This window comes from Mustela nivalis (genome assembly GCF_964662115.1).
Source record: "Mustela nivalis genome assembly, chromosome: 4".
Classification (NCBI taxonomy): Eukaryota; Metazoa; Chordata; class Mammalia; order Carnivora; family Mustelidae; genus Mustela; species Mustela nivalis.
In genome coordinates this window covers 115,410,405-115,436,109 of record NC_139023.1, presented here as the reverse complement: position 1 = coordinate 115,436,109, position 25,705 = coordinate 115,410,405, and the positions used below count along the sequence as shown (strand labels likewise).

The 25,705-nt window shown below is 34.6% G+C and overlaps 1 protein-coding gene across 6 annotated transcripts in view; it reads left to right on the top strand.

The window, feature by feature from the left end:
• The window catches only part of CCSER1 (coiled-coil serine rich protein 1), a 1,379,910-nt gene that overhangs the window by 272,757 nt on the left and 1,081,448 nt on the right, over positions 1–25,705 (top strand). For all 6 annotated transcript variants that reach the window (XM_082727420.1, XM_082727421.1, XM_082727423.1 and 3 more), the window contains exon 5: positions 22,401–22,521. In XM_082727420.1, coding sequence (XP_082583546.1) covers positions 22,401–22,521 — 121 coding nt within the window. The remainder of the gene's footprint in view (positions 1–22,400; positions 22,522–25,705) is intronic.

Sequence of the window (25,705 nt, the reverse complement as noted above, 5' to 3'; positions counted from 1 at the left end):
AAAGATACATAACCAGTGATCTATTGGTATTAAGATGGGGAGACAATGCATGGAATCATTTATTTTAAGGATCATCACATTTTGATTAGTTAGGATCATTTTAAAGTCTAAGCCACCCATTATTTTATAGTTTCATTTTTGTTCTTATGCTGCCAAACATTAATTCTAGACACTAACATTGTTAAGGTAATTTACTGAAAAAACTGATTAGTACTGTAATAGAGCAGTAATGAAAACAGTGATTGTAAGAAAAGAAAAGGAAGGGCTAATTCATGCACCTGGATAACATATTTGTGAAACTAGTTTATTTTACTGGCTAAGTCATAAAGTATAATGTAAAAAAATTATGAAGATAACTCAATAAATAGCTGCACAAAGATTTATTGAAGGAAAACATGAAATCTTATGATAGATTTGACATTAATGAAGATTGATATTATCATTAAAGAAGAGTTACAGATTCCACTATCCATTTGTCTGTTGTCTGTTACCTACCATCTTTCCATCTATCTTTTATCACCTATCTACTTTACTGTCAGAGAATGGTGATTACCCTCTGGTCCTAAGTCATCGTGAAAATTATATTTTCTTACTTGACCCAATATAGATAATGAAATAATTGATCAATATAAGCATAGTTGATTATGAAAAATATGATTTTAACATAATAGTATGTTAAAAATTTTAAGAAGATGTGATGGTAAAACATGCAGTTTCAATTTCATTTTCATATCATTTTGATTTTCATAATTAGAACTTTAAAAAAGAATATACTTGAAAATACTTTCTGAAGTAATTAAAACACTGTCATATTCTTTTAACTTATTTGCAAAAGGATATACTTCTAATATATCCCTCCCGTGATACTTACTGATTTGAGTGGGATGAGACATCTGTTGATTTTGAGTCTTAATCTCCTCTGTTCCAAGGCTCTTTCAAAATGTCCGGTTAGAGACTATTCTGTATCTCCTAATTTTGGATTAAGGCCATTTACTAAGTAAAGTGCAGGGAGATCTGTGGTGACTTCAGCTTCAGGATCTCCTTCTGAATATGGTCGAAAACAGTGTCCATCCCTAAAGTCTTGAACTTATCCTTTCTTTGATTGCTATATTGGATTTGAGTGCAATCTGTTTGAAAGAATGACTTCAAGGATAGTTTCCAAAAGGTCTTGTTCCACAGTACAGATTTTCTAAGTCTTCCTTCTTCCTCCCTTCCTTCTGCCTTTCTTTTTTCCTCTCTCCCTCCCTTCCTCTCTCCCTCTCTCTCTCCCTTCCTTCCTTTCTTCCTTTCTTCTTGCTCTCTTTCTTTCTTTCTTTCATGCAATTTAGGATGTTTTGTGTCATCTTCAATCTTTTCTCTTTGTTATTCCCATTCTTCTTTATTTTCCTGAGATAATTACTAACCTCTGTACCAACTGATAGGGACCTGGGAGTCTCAGATTATATGTTCAAAGAACTATTTTATATTTCTCTGTGAATATCTTTCTCTTCTGTCTAGGCTGTGAAAAGGTTTAAATATTTACAGACATACCTCTGAGATAGTGTGGGTTCGGTTGCACATCACCACGATGAAGCAGATATTGCAGTAAAGCAAGTCAAAATAATTTTTGGTTCCCAGTGCATATAAAAGTTTACACTATACTGTAGTCTGTTAAGTGTGTAATAGTATTATGTCCAAGAGAATGTATATACCTTAATTTAAAAATACTTTATTGCTAAAAAATGCCAAGCACCATCGGAACTTTTAGGGAGTTGAAATATTTTTGCTATTGGAAGGTCTTGCCTCGATGTTGCTGGCTGTGTGCTAACCAGGATGGTGGTTGAGGTGACTGTGGTAATTCCTTAAAATAAGACAACACTGAATTTTGTCACACAAACTGATTCTTCATGTCATGAATGATTTCTCTGCAGCATGTGATACTGTTTGATAGTAGAGCTTCACAAAACTTCTCAAAATTGGAGTTTCTCAAACCCTGCTGCTACTTTATCAACCAAGTTTATGCAACATTCTGAATCCTTTTTTTGTTATTTTAACAATCTTCACCAGCAGTGAATTCCATCTGAAAAAAAACAAAACAAAACACTTCCCCCCCCCCCCCAATCCTTAAGCAATTCCTTATCCATTCAAGTTTTATCATGAGGTTGCAATAATCCAGTCACATCTTCAGGCTCCATTTCTGATTTTAGTTCTCTTGCTATTTCTACCACATCTGCCATTCTGTCCTCCACTGAATTCTTGAACCCTTCAAAGTTATCCATGAGAATTGAAATCACCTTCTATACTCTTATCCATGTTGATGTTTTCACCTCATCTCATGAGTCATGAATGCTCTTAATAGCATTAGAATGGTGAATCCTTTCCAGAGGTTTTCAGTTTCTTTGTCCAGTCAGTATATTTTGAATGTTCTTTGCCCAGTCAGTTGTATTTTGAAAGGAATCTTTTTTTCTAAGCATCAGTTCTCTACAGTGGACTTGAAATATTTAGTAAGCCATGTTGTAAACATGTGCTGTCATCTTTGTTGTTCCTTTATTGAATATAGGCAGAGTAGATTTAGCATAATTATTAGGGCCCTCAGATTTTGAGAATAGTAGTAAATGAATATTGGTTTTACCTTAAGTCACCAGCTGCATTAGCCCCTAACAGGAGAGTCCCCTGTCATTTGGAGCACTGAAGCCAGACACGGACTTTTGTCTACCTATGAAGATCCTAGATAGGCATCTTCTTCCAGTAGAAGGTTTCATTTACATTGAAAGTTTTTTGTTCATGGCAGCCAACTTCATTAATGATCTTAGCTAACCCTTCCAGATAACTTGCTGTAGCTTCTGTGTCAATACTTGCTGGTTCTCCTTGCACTTCTGTTATGGAGATGACTTCTTCCTTTACATTAACAAACCTCTGATAGCTTCCAACTTTTCTTCCACAGCTCCTCATCTCTCTAAGTCTTTATAGAATTAAAGAGAATTAGGTCCTTGCTCTGGATCAGGCTTTGGCTTAAGGGAATGTTGTGTCTGGTTTGGTCTTCTATCAAGAGCACTAAAACTTCCTCTGTAACAACAATAAAACTGTTTTGCTTTCTATCATTCATCTGTTTACTAGAGTAGAACTTTTTCCATTGCATTTACAACTTGAATAGCTGTTTGGCACAAGATGTTTAGATTTTAACCTGTCTGGACTTTCAACATGTCTTTCTCATTAAGCTTTAATCATTTGTAGCTTTTGATTTAAAGTGAGAAACACACAACTTCCATTCACTTGAATATTTAGAGACTATGGTAGGATTATAACTTCACCTAATTTCAGTATTGTTGTGTCTCAAGGAATGGGGAGGCCCAAGGAGAAGGAGAGAGATGGGGAATGGCCAGTTGTTGAAATAGCTAGAGCATACACAACCTTAGATTAAGTTCACTTTCTTATTTGGGTATGTTTTGTGGTGCCCCCAAATTATTACATTAATAGCATCAAAGATGATTTATCACAGATCACCATAACAAATGTAATAATAATGAAAAAGTTAAAAATATTGTGAGAATTACCAAAATGTGACACAGAGACACAAAGTTGAGCAAATTCTGTTGAAAAATGGTGCGAGTAGACTTGCTTGACCCAGGGTGGCCACTAACCTTCAGTTTGTAAAAATCACAGTATCTGCGAGGCACAATAAAATGAGGTATGTCTGTATTCTTAGTTTATTCTGAGATCAGGGCTTATCGTTTAAGTCCCTTAAAACAAGCAACTTGACCTATTCTCAAGGAGCTTTAACTTTAAGAGGCAATTTAGCTTGAAGGGTTTTCTTGTGGCTAGAGGAAAAGGGCAGTAAGTTAGGAAAATAGCAACAAAAGATAATAATGGAACATAGAAAGAAAGAAGAATAGGATAAAGGCAGTCAGGTACGAGTTATGTTTTCAAGTTGCTAAACGAGTTTCAAATTTTTTGCTTTAGCCAGGGAATCCTTTAAGAGGGTGATTTTGGAATCTGAGTTTCTTTTGGCTGCTTCGTCAATCCAGAAAAGCAAAACACAAACAAAACCCCAGACAACTGAATATTTGGGATTTTGCTCTCTTTTGATTTAAGGCCTCTTTTATATAAGCAATTTTATTTATATTGAAAATTCCCCAGTTCACCTGTATTATTGCCTTAGGTCTGGCTGCCGTAGCACACTACCATAGATTGGATGGTTTAAACAACAGAACTGAATTTTTCTCACTGTTCTGAAAGCTAGAATTCCAAAATCAAGGTGCTAGCATGATCAGTTGTTAGTGAGAGCTCTTGGCCTGACATGTAGACAACTGTGTTCTGTGAGAGAGGAACAAAGGAAGAACGGTGGGGGAGGGGAGAGAGGCGGGGGAGAAGGACAGGGAAAGGGTGTGGGGGTGAGAGAGACCTGGTGTCTCTTCTTATCAGGGCACTAATCACATCTATGAGGGCACTAACTCCACACTCACAAGCTCATCTGAACTTAATTACCTCTGAAAGATTCTGTCTCCAAAAGTAATCACATTGGGGGTTAGAGGTTCAATATGTGAATTGAGGAGAGGGAGCACAATAGGTCCACAGCAATGACCTATGTCAAAATCATTCCATTTAGAAAGATAGCATTCAAATTAGACTTATTTTGAGAATGCATTTAAGAGATCTCTGAAGATCTAGGTCCTTTTTTGTACCTTGTAACTATATTCTCAAACATAGTAACTGGTTGTGTCTAATAGCAGACACAAGAAATCTTTAATCTCTGATGGGTGAGTGTTTGGAAATTAAACCTATCTGGAACTAAGCTGTCATGGAGAAAACAAGACAAACCAAGGAAAGTTCTCATGTTTCTGATAGATGCCATAGCCACGTCTGGCCTATTCAGCTGTTGAATAAACAAAAAATTTTATTTGTTAGTTCTTTGGGCCAACTCAAATGTCAGTCCTGTTGAACTTATGTCTGTCCTCTGCCTTATGTATTAACCTCTATATACTCACAAAAGAAATAGATGAGAGCAGTCAGGAAGACCAGCAATATTTTTAGTAACAAGACAGATTTCCACCAAGTATAAATTTTTAAATCTGATCAGATAATCAAAAGATCCCTAAAAGCCAGGATCAATCTCTGACAGAATTTAGTACTATGGTCAGAGAGAGCATTCTTCATGCTCTAATAGTGTCTAGCTGCCATTTGTTCTTTTTCAGCATGACAAAGAAAGGGGAAGATAAGTGAGGGTGAAGCTAAAGTGTAGCCTTTTGAAACATTGACCCTGGGCTACCTCTAAAGGAATTTTACAAAGCTGGCATTTTTTTCCTCATAGCTATTTTAGGTTTTTGCCAGCTTATCAAAAAAGTCACATCTATCAGATTCCTTTAACATCTTTATCATCCATTATTTAATAAGGACACTAATTTTTGCTTCTGTTTGCTAATATTTGTGCTCCCCCATACTAAATGACAAAGCTGCCCTTATTGTGATGTCATGGTCTATGACAGCAGATTGGGTCAGTATTATTCATGACATTTTCTGATACTAATGTGTTCATGCTTTATTTTATGCTATCACAAATGTAGCGCTGATAATCTAAGAAAAAAATATATATCCATATGTATGTTTAAAGTTCATTATTAAAAACTTACATTTAAACATACTGTTTGAGAAATACCCTATCAAAGGATGAAAAATTATTCACGCATCTGTACAGATTATTCCTCACGTCGCAAGACTTGACTATTAACCAGTCACACTCAGAGTGATACTTTCTCTGTGCAGAGATCAGCAGCCTTTCAGAAATGGTGTCCCAGTGAATATCTAAAGGAAAATTTGAGATAGCAGTGGTTATCTCAAGATTTTGTAGACTGGGAATCTTCATTTCACCCTGGAATCTGCTTGTATCTTATTTAGATGTACATAATTTATGGCAATGACTTCCATTCATCCAGGAAGGCTAATGGGGCTTGAAGCTAATGTTGTAACAAAGAAAGTGATGCTTCAGAACTGAAAGAGTTGGTGGTAAACTAGGAAAAGTTAGATCCTTTCACGTAATTAATCCTTTAGGGAGAGACCCCGAGGAGATTAAGAGAAGTTTGATACTGCTGTTGTTTCCTTCCTCTTCCCTACTAAAATGCCTGGTCCTCTTATGGGAATATTGGGCCATTACAATAACTTGTCATATTTGGTCAAAAGCACAGAATGTTGCTATATATCCTGACTTACTTGATTATGTGTTTCTAGAGCCTTTTATTTTACTCAGTGGACTAGCCATATACAGTTGATCCTTAAACAACACGGAGATTAGGGCCACTGAAATTGAAAATCTGATTATAACATTTACCTCCCCTGAAACTTAACTACTAATAGCATACACATGACTAGAAGCCTAACTAATAATATAAATAGTCAGTTAACACATATTTTTATATTATATGTATTATACACTGTGTTTTTACAAGAAAGTAAGCCAGAGAAAATAAAATGTTATGAAAATCATAAGGAAGAGAAATTACATTTCCAGAACTGTACTGCATTTATTGGTAAAAATCTGCATATAAGTGCCCCTGTACAGTTCAAACCTGTGTTATTCAAGGGTCAACTGTATATTATTCAAGATTCGTTACTGTGGAAATTTAACATTTGTTTATGAATTAAGAACTTTGGTCCAAGTGGATGAAATACAAAAAACTTCACTTGATATTCATGGCTTTGTGTAACTTGGCCCCTATGAAGTTTTTACTTAAGCTCTTTCACCAGCACAGTAGTTTGTAGCTATGCTAATTTCTTTAAAGGTTGTCTTTATTTTGGTTTCTGTATTTTTACTGATTTGGACTACCCACCTCCTTTTCATCTAACTGAATCATACTCAAATTACTTGATAATGTCACTTTCTTGTCCAGGTGGAAGTTCGGATATATAGTTTCTAAAATTAAACAAACAATTCATATGAAGAAGAATAAAAGAAAGCAAAGTGAAGACTTCTTTTTCACCTCGGCAATTCAGAATCTGTCCTAATGATAGCAAGAGGTGAACAGCCTAAAACCATTAACTGCAGTATATTTGAGTTCTTTGTGTTATTTAAACCATCCATTGAAATTATACACCTTTACACATTTGTGATTTGTAATTCTTATGTAAAATTCTGTAGGTTTTTTTTTTTAAGGAGATAATGGAATAATTTATTTAACTTCTTAAAAGTGAGGATGAACATTATGTAGATTATATTACTTCTCCTACTTTTGCGAAGTGAAGCCCATTAAATAACCATCAGTGCTACAGAACTAAAGACTAATCAATTATGTCTGGTAACCTGAGAGAGAGTCTTCATATATCTAATGTAATTTTTTCAACAAAGATTAATAATTCAGATAATACTTGTTCTTTCATTCCTGTCAGCCAAAAAGGTATTGCAAAAGAGGAGCAGAGAAAAGGGAAGAAGAGAGGGGAAAGGAAGAGGAGGAGGAGGGCCTGGAGAAGGAGGAAGAAGAGTGTGAATAAGGAGGGAGGGAGATTGATTTGTTATATATAACATTGACTACATTATGCTGGAAGTCAATAACTAGTTGATAGTATATGTGTAATAATTGATGATATTTAACCTAGTTCAAAAATTAAAGACGAAGAGATATGAAAGAGAATTTAATGGGATCTTTCTGGAAAGGAAAAGGGAATGTGAAGGGGAAGGGAAGGAAAAAAAAAAAGACAAGACAAGACAAGAAGAAAAGAAAAAAAGTAACCAAGAATATTTCTTCTAATTAGGAACTAAGTAGTACAACCACTACATGTCTGACAGTGTTGAAATCAAATAGCAATAATCCCCTGATGGGGCAGAGTTTTTATATGTTGTGTTCTCTGTTACATCTTCAGAACCTAGAATATGGCTGGACCAAGTATGGACTTAAGTTGTTTTTTTTTTTTTTTTTTTAAAGTATTGTTGATTTAGGTAAATCGTGTGGGATAAATATACAAAGTGACAAGTGAATCAATAACTCTTTTAATTTGTATTATATTATAATTCCATGGAGATTAAAAGCTAAAACTTGCATAATTGCCTTGACTCATATCATCTTGTATGTAATAATCATCAGTATTAAAAATAAGCAGACTTCTAACTGATATAGTTCCCAATCTTTGATTGGGCTGATACAGAAGAAATGTGAGGTTATCCTAAAAGCTGACGCACACGTAAATTAGATATTTTTTGGTCTAATAAATGGCAACATCTATAGGAAAATTATATTCAGCATGGTTTTATTTATACACAATTAATGGAATATTTCCTGTGCCTCAAGTTTTAAAATACTTCTTTTAAAAGATGATAATGTTAACTTATTAGTGGTATTATTCTTGGTTCATTGACAAATCCAAGTAGAACATGTTTCCTAACAATTTATAATATTATCTAGAAAGAATGACAGTAAAATGCATGCATTTTGGTTTAACTATCCTTCCCCTTAGGATATTGTCTATTGCCTATATGAAATGCTTCGGAAATTCTTTATATTCTGCCATATCAAGCACATTCTCCTCCCTTTAATATTTTTTTTTCTGGGTTTAGAGTCTAGGATATCAGATTAAATAAATTTTAGGTTAGGCTTTATTTAAATGATTCCCTTGTTGTGCACATTTTCTTAGAAGGGATAACAACTATGATTTGATCTTATTCTTGGAAAATTCATAAAGTGTTGTTTTGAGTGGTGGAGCAGATACTTATTGTCTGTACTTGCTATAGCAACCTTTCTGCAAGTATAGCTCCAAGGCTCTTTCTAAGTTTGAAATGAGAACCCTAAGTGGGAAGGTCAGAATGTTTACGACTGTTTTTTTTTTCTCTAGGTGAATTGAATACATACGTTTATGTGTGTGTGTGTGTGTGTTTGTGTGTATACACATATGTATATATATACACTTTGCTGTTTATATTATTTTTTATTTCCCTAGTGCTGTGCTATAGACAATTGCTGAATGAGAATTTTTAAATATCAGTCCCTTGCAACTGTCATTCATAAATAACTGACACATAACATGTCGGCAAATCTTTGTGGCACTTGTGTCTGGAATTTTTTTTTTTCTTTTATCACTTAGGTAACAATTTTAATGAAGACCTGTTCAAGAGGCATCATCTATTTTTGACATTAATTATAAATGCTGTTTATGAATATTTTGTCTATTACAGTGTAACAAATCTTCCTAAAACATAATGGCTTAGAATGGCAAAAATCATTCATCATGTAAGATTTTTTGTGGGTCAGAAGTTGAGACAGAGTGTAGTGAGAGAGTTTTTCCTTTCCTCTGTGATGTTTAAGGCCTTGCTTGAATACAAAATCCTTTCACTCACATCAAGTGGTTGTTAATGACTGTCAACTGAGGGACTTGATAGGATTCTCAACCAGGCTATGTGTGTGGGCTTGGCTTCCTCACAACACGGTGGCTGGGTTCCAGCAGCAAACGTCCCAAGTGAGTCAGATGAAGCACAGTGCCTTCAATGACCTAGCCTTGAAAATTACATGGTGTCACTTCCACCACATTCTTTCCAGCAAGGCAGTCACAAAAGTCATAAAGTTTCAGAGTCAGGGAATTGAGATCCCACCACTCAAAAACAATCGGGATGGAATATATATTGGTGTGACCATCTTTGGAAAATTCAGTGTGCCACAATGGGTAATAGCAGTCCTGCAAAATTTAACATGGAAAGTTTCATGAACAGAGTATGTACCTTCTACCTGAATTGCTCAGAAGAGTGTACCACAATGATGGTGTCATTCTAATAGTACATCTGGAATATATGCCAATGATGATAGACTTTATGGATCTGTAGTGCTAATCATGTTCCTATAAATAGCCTTCTGTGGAAGCCCAGAAAACAGTACCTAGGGTTTTATATGCTAAATGGTGTCTGTGCACATGAAGAAATGCTGTTCACTTTTTATTACTAAGTTTTCAGAAAGCAATAATAGTTGTTTATGACTCTGTTCCTCCTGATGTTCTCTCTGTATTATTTGGGTCTGTGTGTAAAATGTATATAGATATGTAGTATATGTATTCCATATATGATGTGTATACATAATATATAATATATCACATATAAAATAGGTATTATTTTATACATTGTAGGCCACATTTGGAAGAAGGCAACCAGAATGACAAAGTATAAATAAACTTCCCATAATTAGAATTACTGAGGCATGGGCTGAATAGCCTAAGCAGATAGCGGTCAACGGCAGAGGATAGTCGTAGCCATATAGACTCAGTCATTAGGTTGGAGTTCGGATGGAAACTCTAGTATCCTTTTATTTATTTAGTTATTAGTGTTCATGAAAGGAATTCTTTAGCCCTTTTCCTAAGCTAGCCGTTGTATTAGTTTGCTCAGGCTGCCATAACAAAGTGCCACAAACTTTATTTTTTCATAGTCTGGAGGCTAGAAGTTTTAAGTTCAAGGTGTCTGTAGGATTGATTTCTTCTGAGTTCTATCTTTTACTCTATTTGCTGTTTCTGTAATGTACTGAGAATTGTGTTTCATTTTAATAAAGGAAGCAAGTAAACATAGAGTGTATGTATTTGAAATAGAAGCGTTGACATTTCTGAATGCTCTGCCCTCTTACTTTGTTCCCTCCTTTCCGGACGCCGCCACTCACAGTGACGGGAAGCCCTCCCCATTTCCCAACTTCATTGATCTCAGCATTGCCGCCTGTGATCTTCCTGGATCTCATTCCTGTACTTCAGTGCTGCCAGGCTATGTTCAGAAAATATAAAGCTGATTGTGTCACTTCTTAGTTAAGTGATCGTTAGCAGATCCTCATGAACTTCAAAATTAAATACTAATGTTTTAGCTTTGCTTAGAAGTACTTAAGGTGTTGATAAAACCTGTATCTCCTTTCTTCAACTCCTTGCATCTCCTCTAGGTCCAGCCACGCTGAATTATTTTGATTTCTGAAGATATATGATATTTTCTTACATTGCATTGCCTTTTAGCACACTCTTTCCTATGCTTGGCTACCATCTTTTCTTTTCCTCAGTGCCTCCATTCAATTTTTCTTTAGCCTCCATTCATTAGATTGAGATTATGGAGTTCTTTTTGTCTGGCAGTGTGCTAAGGAACCAGGAGGGAACAAGAGAGCCATGGTCCTGCTCTTTGAGTTGTGTGAATTACTTTGCCTGGCCACTTCTTTGATAGTACTTTTTATATGGCATTATTTCTATACTGCACTAAGTTACATTCATGCGAATACTTTGTCTTTTATTTCCATCAGGCCAGTACCTGTCACAGTACCTAGATGTGGTATAGTTCAGTGAAGGCCACTAATGGAGTCAGTATGTGTGCCTGCTTTTGCTCAGTGTGTTTATTTGTAATTAGGATGCAATGGCTTCTGTTTTATCTGCTTATTTTCAGTTCCTCTTTCAATTCTGGACTAATATTATTTCATCAGAAGAGCCTTTTATAAGCACCGTATTAAGGATGTTAATTCAGAAGACATATTTAGAAATTCACTAAAACTAGAAGACATATTTAGAAATTCACTAAAACTAGTAATATTTAGAAATTCACTAAAACTAGTTAACACACACACACACACACACACACACTCACACAAAAGTATATATTAGTTCCAAGTTTTTAACATAAGTTCCATTTAGTAATATACAGTGTATATTAGTTTCAGGAGTAGAATTCAGTGATTTATCACTTACTTAAAAAACTCAGTGCTCATCACAAGTGGTCTTCTTAGTACCCATCACCCATTTAGCTCAGCCCCCCACCAACCTGACCTCCATCAACCCTCAGATTGTCCTCTATAGTTAAGAATCTGTTTTATGGTTTGTGTCTCTCTCCCCCCCCCCACCTTATGTTCATTTGTTTTGTTTCTTCAGTTCCTTTAGATATGAATGAAATCATATGGTTCCTTCTCTGACTGGCTTATTTCACTTAGCATAATATACTCTAGCTCCATCCATGTGGTTACAAATGGCTAGATTCCATTCTTTTTTATGGCTGATATGCTGTCTATCTATCTGTAGATAAAAAAGATGTGTGTGTGTGTGTGTGTGTGTATGTATACACACATCATTCATCAGTTGTTGGACATTTGGGGCTATTTACACAGTTTGGCTGTTGTTAATAATGCTGCTATAAACACTGGAGTGCATGTGCCCCTTCAAATCAGTATTTTTCTATCCTTTGGGTAAATACCTAGTGGTGCAGTTGCTGGATCATAAGGTAGTTCTATATTTAACTTTTTAGGAATCTCCACACTGTTCTCCAGAGCAGCTGCACCAGTTTGCATTCCTACCAACAGTGTAAGTGTTCCCCTTTCTCCACATTCATACCAATAGACTGATATTATTTATCAACTGGCAGAGGAGAACTTTATGTGATCATGGACACTAACTAAGTAAGGAAGGGCAGTCTAGAACTTCAGCATGGGAAGAATTTTGTCTTCATCAAGAAGCCCCAGCTACTTTTAATGGTTTTCAACTGATTGAATCAGGCCCACCCAGATTATCTATTGACAGTTCCTTTACTTAAAGTCAGTTGTAGAAGGCTATAATCATATCTGCAAAATATGTTCACAGCACATTTAGATTAGTATTTGATTAAATAACTGGAATCTGATGTATCAAAAATATCAAAACTAGTTATAAATAATATTATTTTATTTTTTAAATAAAATTAAATTTTGTTTTAAAACTTCTTACAATTTCTCCAGCATTATCCTAAGCACTTCATATACAGTAATTCACTTAATCCTCATAACAACCCAAGAAGATATTATTATTCATATTTTACTGATGAGAAAAATTATGAAGAAAGGCAAATTTGATCTGAGAATCTATTCCATTAGAAGACATATACATTCCACAAAACATGTATTTTTGTCATTTTTATTCACTGATACGTCTCAAGCATGTATAATAGGGCTGGGCAAGATGGATCAACAGCAATTGATTACAAATAAATTTGAAAATATAATATTTTTCTGAATTACATAATTTCCTTTTCCATAGGTAACCGTATGTATGTATGGTTTCATCCTGGCACTTGACACTCATTCTGTGGAGCAATAGGAAAATAGTTGTTGTAAATCAATTTGATATACTGAGCTTGGAACTGAAAGCATTTGTATAATGAGTCAAAGCTGTGCTGTGTTCTAGGGTAAATTACCTGATGATTATACAATTTTTCTAGGATAAATAATTTAGATATAAGAATATTACTGAATTGGGGCACTTGGGTGGCTCGGTGGGTTAAGCCTCTGCCTTCAGCTCAGTCATGATCTCAGGATCCAGATCGAGTCCCGCATCAGGCTTTCTGGTTAGTGGGGAGCCTGCTTCCCCTTCTCTCTCTGCTTGCCTCTCTGCCTACTTGTGCATGCTCGCGCTCTCTCTCTCTCTCTCTCTCTCTCTCTCTGTCAAATAAATAAATAAATAAATAAATCTTTAAAAAATATTATTGAATATAAATATAACTGAAAAAGATAAACTCTTAAACTTACTCTTCAGAATACTTGATGCATTATATGTAAATAAGGATCAACATGAAGTATTGGTAGTAGCATAGTGGTACAGGCAAATGGATTAAATTCTGGTTTTGCTACTCCTAAGCTGCCTCACCTTGAACACTGTAGAATGGGGGTAATACTTACCCCATAGAAATTTTCTGAGAGATAGGGATGATACTGTAATGCTAAATGCATAGTTAGTACATGGATTTACACCTACTACATAATGATAGTCAAGCTTTTGAAAGTAAATGTTCCTGTTTTATGGGGTTAAACTTTACCAGTGGATTGTTCTGTGGATGGGAAAGGGGAAGGTGAATACCTTTTCAAGTTAAAAACAAATTCTTCTCAAAATTTTACACCAACAATTTGCTTATTGATAGTAAAATATTCTGGTGAATTGGAGTGGTGACTTCAAATGTAGTTATGCATGATGCCTATAAGTTAATTATGCTGTAGGCATATTCAGTAATTTTTATGTTCTAGTTTTGCATGAAAGAGAAAAATGTCTCTCCTAATAAATCTTTGGCATTTTAATGAACATTTTAATGCTGATTTTATAAAATAGAAGACAAAACAAAGAAAGAAGTTCAGTAACTAAATGAAACAATTTTGATATATCAGACTGGAAAAAAATAGCGTAACACAATTTCAATATTTAGGTCTTGGATCTCAGTTTATTATGAGGCTGAAAGAAGCACTTTATATAATATAGTTAAAAATGGAGAATCATTTCATATAATAGTGTATTTTCTCTGGTGTAATAAAAGGTTACATGATATAGTCAGACTACTCAATTTTAAACCCAGAAATGATTTCTTCTCTGCCCTAAGATTTGCAGATTTCTGATGCAGGGGTCCCAGTAGTGTGGATCATTTTGGTTGTTCATATATTTTTAACTACCTAGGAATAAATGAGAGAAGTGCTTAGAACCAAATCTTAGCATAAGTAATTCTTGTGACTTTCAAACACTTTCTCTCATTTTAAAACTCCGATTGGTATAACTCATAATCAAATGTCACTTTCTTATGTCTGAGTCATTGTTTTTATATTAACTGGTAGTTGTACAACTGACTTCTTCATGCAGTTACAGCATCTTGCCAGGAGACCCTCTCAGAATACCCTGATTGGTGACCTTAACCTTAATCAAAAGATTCCATCTGTCAAGAAAGAAATGGGACTTTAATTTTTTAGTCAGCCTGGCTCTGACAATTCCAAGCAACACAAGCCTATGATGGAATTTTTTGCGATTCATGGAATTCAGTTAAACAAAGATTCTTTTCACAAAAGAACAAATTCAGGGCACCTGGGTAGCTCAGTGGGTTAAGCCTCTGCCTTCGGCTCAGGTCATGATCTCAGGGTCCCGGGAGGGAGCCCTGCATCTGGCTCTCTACTCAGCAAGGAGCCTGCTTCCCCCTCTCTCTCTGCCTGCCTCTCTGTCTACTTGTGATCTCTTTCTGTCAAATAAATAAATAAAATCTTAAAAAAAAAAAAGAACAAATGCAGCATATAAACTTATAGGTTGGTGTCTCAAATTATTATCTGTGTCTATGGTTGGAAGTAAGAGTGGAAAACGTATCAATTTTTCAACTCATGGATGCTGGAAACTTACTTGAAGATGTGATGCCTTGACATATCTCATGTTTTTTAAGTTCTATCCTGAAGTAACTATCAGCTGTTCCATGAATTTAGCTTTTTTCTAAATTTAGAAGTAAACAATATTTTCCATTGATTAAAACTGTCTTTATAAGTACAATTACATAATGTGAGTAATTAAAAGATTAGGAGTTTATTCATTTCACACTCTGCTTTCTCGCAAAGCCAGTTTTCCCCCATATGAGAGTTCAGCCTGATTAGTGAACCATTTGCTTTTTTTTTTTTTTTTAATATTTTATTTATTTACTTGACAGAGAGAAACAGAGCGAGACAGGGCACACAAGCAGAATAAGTGGAGAGGGAGAAGCAGGCTTCCTGTAGAGCAGGGAGCTTAGTGTAGGACTAGATCCCAGGACCCTGGGATCATAACCTGAGCTGAAGGCAGATGCTTAACAACTGAGCCACCCAGGCACCCCGTGAACCATTTGCTTTTGATGCAGTTTGGGAAGTACAGAGATCATTTTTACTTCAAACCAGAATTCCTACAGTTTTTTAGTATCTAAACTTGTCATAATGGTTCAATCACTTACATTAAAAATTAAAGCCCCTGGTGGTATGAAAATGCATTAATTTGAAGGGAATCCATGAAATGAGGATCATCCATTTAACAATTCGAGAACAATTTACTGGATCAGCACCTTACAATAGCTTCTGAAAAAGTGATTTTTGTTTTTCCTTTGGGGAAAGGGGAAGCATTTAGAAAATGAAATTAAATTTAATCTGATTAAATCATATATTGTTTGCCTGAAGGAATTTCAAAAAGTCCCATTGTTTTGAAGTCATATCAGCCTTCCACACATCTGTTTATCTACTCAGGTTTTCATGACTGTATCTTTTTTTTTTTCATGACTACATCTTAATATATGTTTCATTTTTTCTGTTTTTAAAACTAAGGAGAGTGTCATTATAGGAATTTGGGAAGTACTAAAAAAAAAAAAGAAAGAAAGAAGAAAATGGAATTCCCTGTTGTCAAATAACCCAAACTTTAATTCCTATAATAATTTTTATACATTGACCTTTAATTACGGTGTAGTATATAAGCATTCGGTGTCCATTTAGAGAAAAAGTTACATTTTTATTTCACAAAGATCAATATAATTAACAAACCACATTCAATGACTTACTTAAATTACTTAAAAAATTGTCTACTTAATCTTACAAATGTGAACAAATATGAACTATGTTGTCCCATAAAAAGTGTGTATTGTGTTCTTGTATTTCTAAAATGTTTAAAAAGGTATTCATTGCCCTATTAATGAACTAGTATGGTAGAGGCTTGTGTTGGCTAACAATATGACTCTCACTTGATTTCCATTAATCTTATAGTATAATTTCCTTTCAAAGCCCAGCAATAATTTAACATTTGTGTCAGAAATATCTGAAGTTCTTTTTACCTAAATAGGAATTTGTAAGGTGTTTTATCAGAGATATTAAATAAATGTCATTTTATTTTATTTATTTATTTTTAAAGATTTTATTTATTTATTTGACAGAGAGAAATCACAAGTAGATGGAGAGGCAGGCAGAGAGAGAGAGAGGGAAGCAGGCTCTCTGCTGAGCAGAGAGCCCGATGCGGGACTCGATCCCAGGACTCTGAGATCATGACCTGAGCCGAAGGCAGTGGCTTAACCCACTGAGCCACCCAGGCGCCCCATAAATGTCATTTTAAAATACAGATTTCCCCCTTTTCTCTGACACCCATATTCTTTTGTAAAATGTTTTAGGGCGATAAAACAGTTATGAGTTTTCCTAAAAAAGACAAGTGTTTAAATCCCTACAACTCTGAAGGTCTTTTTTAAATTTGAAACTTCCTTTTATTTTGTATCATCAGGTTTATTTTAAAGGCAAATATAATGTTTTCTCCTTTAGTTATATTCTATCATTCTTCAAAATTAGTTTATGCATTAATGGCATGGTAAAATATGAAAATAATATCCAAGAACTTATATACTAGCTAAATAATTATACAGAGTAGTTCACATGATCATGACCATTGTGATATGTTTCTGATTTACTTTTTAGTAGGAACCATAATTTTGAAGAAAATTTTTTGTCTGAACATAATGATCACATAAATATCCATTATTCTATTTCTAAGATTTTTTTTTTAATTTTTTATTTTTTATAAACATATATTTCTATCCCCAGGGGTACAGGTCTGTGAATCACCAGGTTTACACACTTCACAGCACTCACCAAAGCACATACCCTCCCCAATGTCCATAATCCCACCCTCTTCTCCCAAACCCCCTCCCCCCAGCAACCCTCAGTTTGTTTTGTGAGATTAAGAGTCACTTATGGTTTGTCTCCCTCCCAATCCCATCTTGTTTCATTTATTCTTCTCCTACCCACTTAAGCCTCCATGTTGCATCACCACTTCCTCATATCAGGGAGATCATATGATAGTTATTGATTTTCAGAAATTGTTTCTCTTCTCCATGACTTATTGCTAAGGTTTCCTTTTTTTTTTTTTTTTTTTTTTTTTTTCCCCTATCTGCCTCAGAATGAAGGACAGCTGAGGCATATTCATTATTTGGGAAATCTTACTTCCCTTTTATTATTCCATTCACTGTTTTTAGACCTTAGCTGATTTTTTAAAAAGTGTATTGAAAAGTAAGTGACAGGGCGCCTGGGTGGCTCAGTGGGTTAAGTTTGTACCTTTTAATTCCCTTTATCTATTTTGCCCCATTCCCCACTCACCTCCCTTCTGGCAATACCAGTTTGTTCTCTGTATCTATGAGACTATTTTGCTTTTTGTTTGTTCTTTTGTTTTGCTTGTTTGGTTATATGTTTTGTTTTTTAGATTCCAGATATAAGTGAAATGATATGGTATTTATCTTTTTCTACCTGACTTAGTTCATTTAGCATAATACCTTCTAGTTCCATCTGTGTTGTCCCACATGGCAAAATCTCATTTTTTTATGTCTGAGTAATATACCAGTGTGTGTGTGTGTGTGTGTGTGTGTGTGTGTGTGTGTGTGTATTTCCCATCTTTTTTTATCCACTTACCTACTGATTGATACTTAAGTTGATTCCATATCTTGGCTATCATAAATAATGCTGCAGGGGAAATTGGGTGGCTCAGTCAGTTAAGTGTCTAACTCTTGATTTTGGCTTAGGTCATTATCTCAGGGTCATGTGGTATGGTCCCACATCAGGCTCCCTGCTCAGCGGGGAGTCTGCTTGGGATTCTCTCTCTCCCTCTTCCATTGCCCTCCCCCTGCTTGTGCAGTCTCTGTCTCTAAAATAAGTAAATAAATCTTTAAGAAAATAAATAATGCTGCAGTAGGTGTGCATTTATCTTTTTGAATTACTGCTCTTGCTTTCTTTGAATAAATACCCAGTGGTAGAGTTTTTGGATCATACAGTGTGTCCGTTTTGATTTTTTTTTTTTTTTTCAAGAATCTCCATACTGTTTTCCATAGTGGTTGCAACAATTTATGTTTCCAACAGCAGTACAGGAGGATTCTGTTTTCCCAACATTCTCACCAACACTTGTTATTTCTTGTCTTTTTCATACTAGTCATTCTGACTGGTGAGAGATAATATTCCTGATGAATAGTGATGTGGAGCATCTTTTTATGTGTCTGTGGGCCGTCTGGTATGTCTTCCTTGGAAAAATGTCCGTTTAAGTCTTCTGGCCCATTTTTTAAATTGGATTGGGTTTTTACAGTGTTGAGTTGTATAAGTTCTGTATGTATTTTGGATAATAACTCCTTATTGGATATATCATTTAAAATATCTTCTCCATTTACTTTTTTTTAAGTTAAAATTTCTCTATTACTTATTGGCCTAACTTGCATTTATTACACTAACTCTTGATGAAATGTAAAGATATTAAAACTTGAGTACAATTAAATTTCAGCTAAATATAAGAGCTCTGTCATTTTTTTTTAAGACTTTATTTATTTGACAGAGAGAGAGATCACAAATAAGCAGAGAGGCAGGCAAAGGGAGGGAAGCAGGCTCCCTGCTGAGCAGAGAGCCCGATGTGGGGCTGGATCCCAGAAGGCAGAGGCTTAACCCACTGAGTCACCCAGGCACCCCAAGAGCTCTGTCATTTACATGAAGCTCTTAACCAGGTATTTTTAGATGAGTGTATTATCGTTTTCCATTCTGTAATAATTAATGAGGCTTATTTTTATTGACTTAGTTATTCATTGTTTTTTTAACGTTAGTATCTTTGAGAGCAGTGCCACTTGTTCCAGCCTCTAGATAATAAAAACTAAATACTGATAGTAATATTTCCTTAAGTAAGCAAATGCTTCCTATTTTTGAAAATTGTTCTTGTTCACCTATAGCCTTCTTCCTACATACTCTCTCTTTTCCTTTTTAAAGATAACTCAACTCTATTTTCCCTCATAGAGATCTAGATAAATGCTTTCACTTAATCTAGTAAGAAGCTTAATGTACTAACACATGAGAAATATTTCCTAGAGAAGAAATTGAAACTTTGCTAAAACATGGGAGGAAGAGGCTATTTCTTTCTTGCCCACAGTAGAATACTACCTTTAAACATATTTCTTGAAACATACCAGTTAGTTCACTAAATATTTGTGGACTATGTAAGTGGTATCCCAGAGGAATGAAACAATAATATTATTCTTAGTCTCTTTCTTCATTAGCAGCATTTAAGGCAACAGTGGAAATTTAAAATGTAATACAGTTTTTTTCTCCCAACTATGATGGAGTTGTTTGATGTGAACTCACAGTTCATTCCAAGAATATGTAGAGTAAACTAAATTTAGAAGAAGAAGAAGAAGTAGTAGTAGTAGTAGTAGTAGTAGTAGTAGGAGAGAAGGAAGAGAAAGAGGAAGAGGAAACAATCTATTTGATGGCATTGGAGAGACAAAGAAGAAACTAACATGTCACCTTTGACACATGCTAGACACTAATGTTTGTCTCTTGAGTGCCACGTGATTGCTTTAAATTCAGCTCTGTTTTTAGTGGTCATCTTTTAGATCTCAGAATCTGAGTAGATTAATAATGCAACAAATATATTTAGGGGAAAGGTGAAGAACCTTAAGATTTTTTCTTATGCATCTTTGAGATCATAGTTCCATACTTCTTGGATGATTTGCATAACCTTAATTGTATTTATGCTTTTCTTTCATTAATGTGGTTACCATCTTTAGTATTTGCCTCTTTCTGTATTGGGGAGGGGGTTAACTTACTGTTCACCTCTTAGTTCTTGAAATGAGTACACAGATGAGCAATTATTGACCTTTAATTTATAATCCATTCATATATACATCACTTGTAGTTTTCATTTCTTGACTACATTTTCATTTCCATTCTCAGATTCCTTCCTTAGAGTGTCTGTTTTTGTAAAATGTTGCATGAGTTTATCACTGGTAAACAATGAAGTTATGTGACCACATAGTTTGAGTTCTCTTCTTAATCTGAGTAGCAGATGCATGGTGACCAGACACTGATAGACTTTGAAAGAAGCAGTGTGTCTTTGTTACTGATCATGATCCACATTTCTTATTTGTGTAGTGATTTGTGGATTGAAGGGCTACTGGAGAAGTTCATAATTTATATAATTACACAAAGTAGATGTACCATGTGAATTGAAATGTGAATCATATTTTGGGGAGTTCCTTGTATTACTGAACTAAACATGTAACTAAAATTTGTGCTTATCAGAATCATGTGAAACAAAAATTTACAGTGACTTTATTAGATACCAGTAAGATAAATATTAAAGCCACGATGTGATACCACTATACACTTACAGGAATAGCTGTGGTAGGCAGAATTCTAAGCTGACACACAAATCTAACCGTTGTATAATATCTTCCCCTGGGAAGATAGGACATCACTGCTGTAATTACGTAATGTTCCGTGGCAAAAGGGACTCTGTAGATGTAGTTAAGATTACTACTCAGTTGACTTTGAGCCAGTCAAATAGGAGGTCATCTGATGGGCCTAACTTCATTGTTGTTAGCCGCAGAATAAATCAGAATATGAACTTTGAAGCATGAGAGGGTTTCAATGTGAAGGATATTATTCATTGCTGAGATAGACAGGCCATTGACCACTGACCTGTGAAGAGCTTCGAGTCTCAGAGTGGTCACTGGCCAGTAGACAGTAAGAAAAAACGAAGACCTGATTCCTACTGCTCCAAGAAACTAAATTTTGCCAGCAACCTCAATGAGCTTAAAAGTGGATTCTTCCCCGCCCCCACCCCCACCCCAGAGACTCTAGGTAAGAGCATGGCCTGGCTGCGAACCTGACATTGGCCTTGTGGCACCCTAATTAGAGAACTCAACTGAGCTCACTAGACTTCTTACCTATAGAACTATGAAATTACAATTTGGGTGCTGTTAATTTGTCATGCAGTAATAAAAAATTCATATAATATTGAAATTTTAAAAACTGGCCAAATTAAGGGTCGCTACGGACATGGAACTACTGACACTCTTCTTCTGCTTTGGGGAATGCAAATTAATGCAATCAGTTCAGAAACCTGTTTAGCAATATCTACTAAAGCTGAAGGTGAAATATATGGACATAAGAGCAGTTCTTAGATATTTTTTCCATACAAATTTATTTACACACCAAAAGAAAACAAAAGTACAGATGTGTTTATAGACATTTCAAAATAGCCTCAGACCAGCACAGTCTTAAGTGTCCAGCACCAATAAAATGGACAAGTAAATTGTGCTATATTCATTCAGTGGACTGCTACACAGCTCTGGGAATGAATGGAGGGCTGCTGCACATGAAGAAGTCTTACGAATGTATATTGAATTAGTAAGACACACAGAAAACAGTGCATACACAGGAGAGTATCATTTCCTTCATACAAAGGTCAGAAATAGTCCAACCCAATCTATGATTATTTAAGTAATAATAATGGTTAAGTTTGGAGGCTACAAGTGATTGGGAAGGGGTACCACAGGGAATTTTAGAGTACTGGTAATGCTTATTGATCATAATGCTGATCAAACAGGTATGTTCATTTTGCAAAGATTCATTTAACTGTATATGATTTATGCACTTCTTATCTTCAATGAAGAGCTTTTTTTTTTTTAATGAAGGACTATAAAGTGTTGCCAACACCTTTTCCACTGTGTGGCTTAAAAAAAGAAAAATTGCCTAGGGTCATTCAGCTAGCGAGTGGAAAGACAGAGTGGAAACTGATAATTAAGGATAATTTAATGGTAATTAATGTCTTAGCTGAATTATCTCTTTCATTTGAAAATTTAAAAAAGAAAAGAAGGGAAAGTGAGGCTAGTCAATAAATAATTTTGACATTTACAATTAATTTTTTTAATAAAACAGTGTGCCGGGAGGATTCATACCACTCCGTAGTTTCATGTGCTGCTGTGGTACTCACTCCTATGGAACCAACGATAGAAATGAAGAAGAGAGAAGAACTAAAATTTCCTGAACCTGCCAAACAGTAAGTTATTTGTCTGATTTTTCAGAACTTTGTAAGCTAGTTTGATAACTGATCAGAATTAGATAGCTCAGAAATGATGATTTATAATGAATGTGTGAATACTAGTGAATACTAGTATATTAAAAGGACAAATAATTTTGTACTATATACCATTCGAGTTTCATTCTGTTACCTTATCTTAGTGACACGAAGCACTTTATTTCTTTAATACTGTGATTGTGGGTGCACTGTTCTCAGATGGCTTATTTTATACTCACAAGCTTTAATCATCTAAAATATAATCTGTTTTTTTAATATAATCTGTTTTTAATATAAACTTGTTAGCTTAAAGTTGGCTTGCATTTTACAAGGAATAAAAGTTGTTATTTGTAACTATTTTAAATAAATCACTCTAAATTAAAACTTCACAGTATTTAATGTTTCTGTATTTTTGCTATTTAAACAGATAAAGTTTCACTTAAATTTAGATTTGATCCTATATTGAATAAATGATAGATTTTTTTCTTACAAAGAAATTCATAGTAACAAATGTAAGCTACGTGAACCTGAAATATCAAATCATTAGCATATTTCTAGGTATGCATTATGTAAAGGCAAAGGGAAACTTTACTGATATTTTCCAGTGAAGCTAGTGCCATTCCCACTTTAAGGTCTGACATTGGAGCCTAAGTGATGTATGGTGTTGCCAGTGATTGCTGGCTAACCACCATCTGAGCCAGGTGGTATTTACCTTGAAGCACATACTGTTTTTCCCCATTGGTTTACACTGTATCATACTTGTTTGTTTCCAATGTATTTTATTGGCTAAGCTCCCAAGGACAGAGTTTCCTGGAATATGATAGTGCCTGATACTCTTTGTGAAATCAATTAGAAAATCCCTTATTGTTACATTCAATAATGTTGAATTCAAATGGAACAATGTATATATTTGATAGCATGAAGATAGTATTAATATTCTCATATAGAGAAAAGAAGTACTAACCAATTCAGAAAGTAATGATTGTAATTCAGTTTTAATACAATTTAAAAGTGAAAACAATTTAGCAGCTCTTAATATAGTCTTAATTTTTAGGTTCCAATTTTTTTGTCTAATAGGAGGAAAATTACATCTCATATATGCCAATTGAATTATATTAGAAAACTCAAATGCATTTTCTTCAGTACATGTATGAGTTTACATAAGTTACCTATATATTTATAAATAGGATCTTAAATTATTTTAATTATCTTTTAGTGATTCTGCTTAAAACTGGAAACAATGTTATTTTCTTGCACAAAATACCTTTTTTCAGTCCTTAGCTTCTTCATAAATATTCATTCTTCTTTATTCTGGGATGTATATCAAACCCGACTATTAATGGGCTGTTCTTTTTTTTTCCTTTCTGTTACCCTACATATACTGTGTTACTCTGTATTCTCTGAATCTACTTTCTTACTAAACATTCTCCTTAGCAAGATCACTCACTCACTCATTCATTCATTCATTCATAGAGGGTTTTTTTTTGTTTGTTTGTTTTTGTTTTTGTTTTTTGAGTCAGAGAGACCTTGGTTAAAATCCCAATTTTGACTATACACACACACACACACACAAACACACACACGGAAATTGGAGACCTTTTATTTAAGCTCTTTGTGCTTTCCTTTCATCTGTTAATTGGGGTGGTATCATCATCTTTTACAGTCATTGTATTAAGTGAAGTGTTACTGGCAAAGGACCTGAAATCTAAGAATCTACAGAAGTATTAGTTATGTTGTGCCTCCACAGCTTCAATTATTAATATTACCAATGACTTACAGATATATATTCTTCTCCTGAAGGCTTTTCTGAATGCAAGTCTTAATATTTAAAGTTGCTGACCTGACTGGTCTTACTAGGTATCCTATCAGAATCTTACATTAGGTTTGCCTAAAACCAAATTAATGACTCCGGTAGCCCCCTTAAACATTGATTGTTTCTGACTTCTATATTCATGTAAAGCTACCATTGTTTTTCTTTTCTTAAAATCTCAGTAAATTTTCTCTTCCACATTTCACATTCAGTTACTTACTGATTACTTGATTAAGGTCTCTATTATATTCTTACCATTTCAGCCAATCAGGAAGGCAAATAACATCCAATATTTTTAAGTATTTCCTAACAGTAACTGTGAATTTAATGAAACTGTTCAAATAATGGCCATTGTATCAAATGGAGATTGCATATTCCCTTCATATCTTATACTACTATTCTGAGAATTAATTGATAGATGTGACTATATGGCAAGAACACAATATAAATGTAGAGGCCTAGTGATTAATTCAAAACTTTTATTTGCTAATGAGAGAAGCTTCAGTGTAAATTGGTTTCAAAAAAATCAAGGGTAGCGGTTCTTACTGGTTCATGTAATTACAAAGTATAGAGATAGAAATTTCCTCAAGTATGGTTGGGTCTAGTACTCAACTTGTGTCTTGTTGGCTCCTTTTTTCCATCTGCCTCTCTTTGTTCTCCTTTCCTCTTTGTAGTTCATTTTCCAGGAGGAACCTCTAAAGGTGTTGTTACTGCCTTTCTATAGCTACTGGTACAGATTTTTACTTTTTCAGTAAATCCCGTGGATTTAATCAAAACAAAACAAAAACTGAGATCTGATTGTCCCTGGCTTTGACAAGCTTAGCTTCTTTGACGTGACTATGCTGAAGCAGTATCTGTGTGAAAAGGAGTATATGATGATATGATTGACTAGAATTAGGTAGCAGGGCAAACTCTGGAGCAGAGTGTGAAGGTGAGAGGCAAAGGGTGAGCCTATACTTGACATATGGCTGATGTTGATTAAAGAAGGCATGGGTAGATGATAAGAAGTCAAAACAACAGATGACCAATATAGGCTGTAATATTATCACCATTAGTTTTAAAAGTCAGAATTCTTTATTATATTCAAACCATAGACATTGAAGTATAATTATGCATATCTTTATTTCTCTTTTCAAATGTTTTTCACTTAATTTTATTTCATATTATCTGATCAAGCTGTGCTATTGGGAGGAGTATAACTTGGTGGTTAGGAATTCAGGCCTAGGGCAGATTTGTTTTTGAAACTTTCTGACCTTGACCACACTTTGTTTCTTTTCAGTGTGGAAGTTATTCTGTCTACTTAGAGTGAAATGCCTGAAACACAATATAAAGGAAATGATACAAAAAAAGTCTATA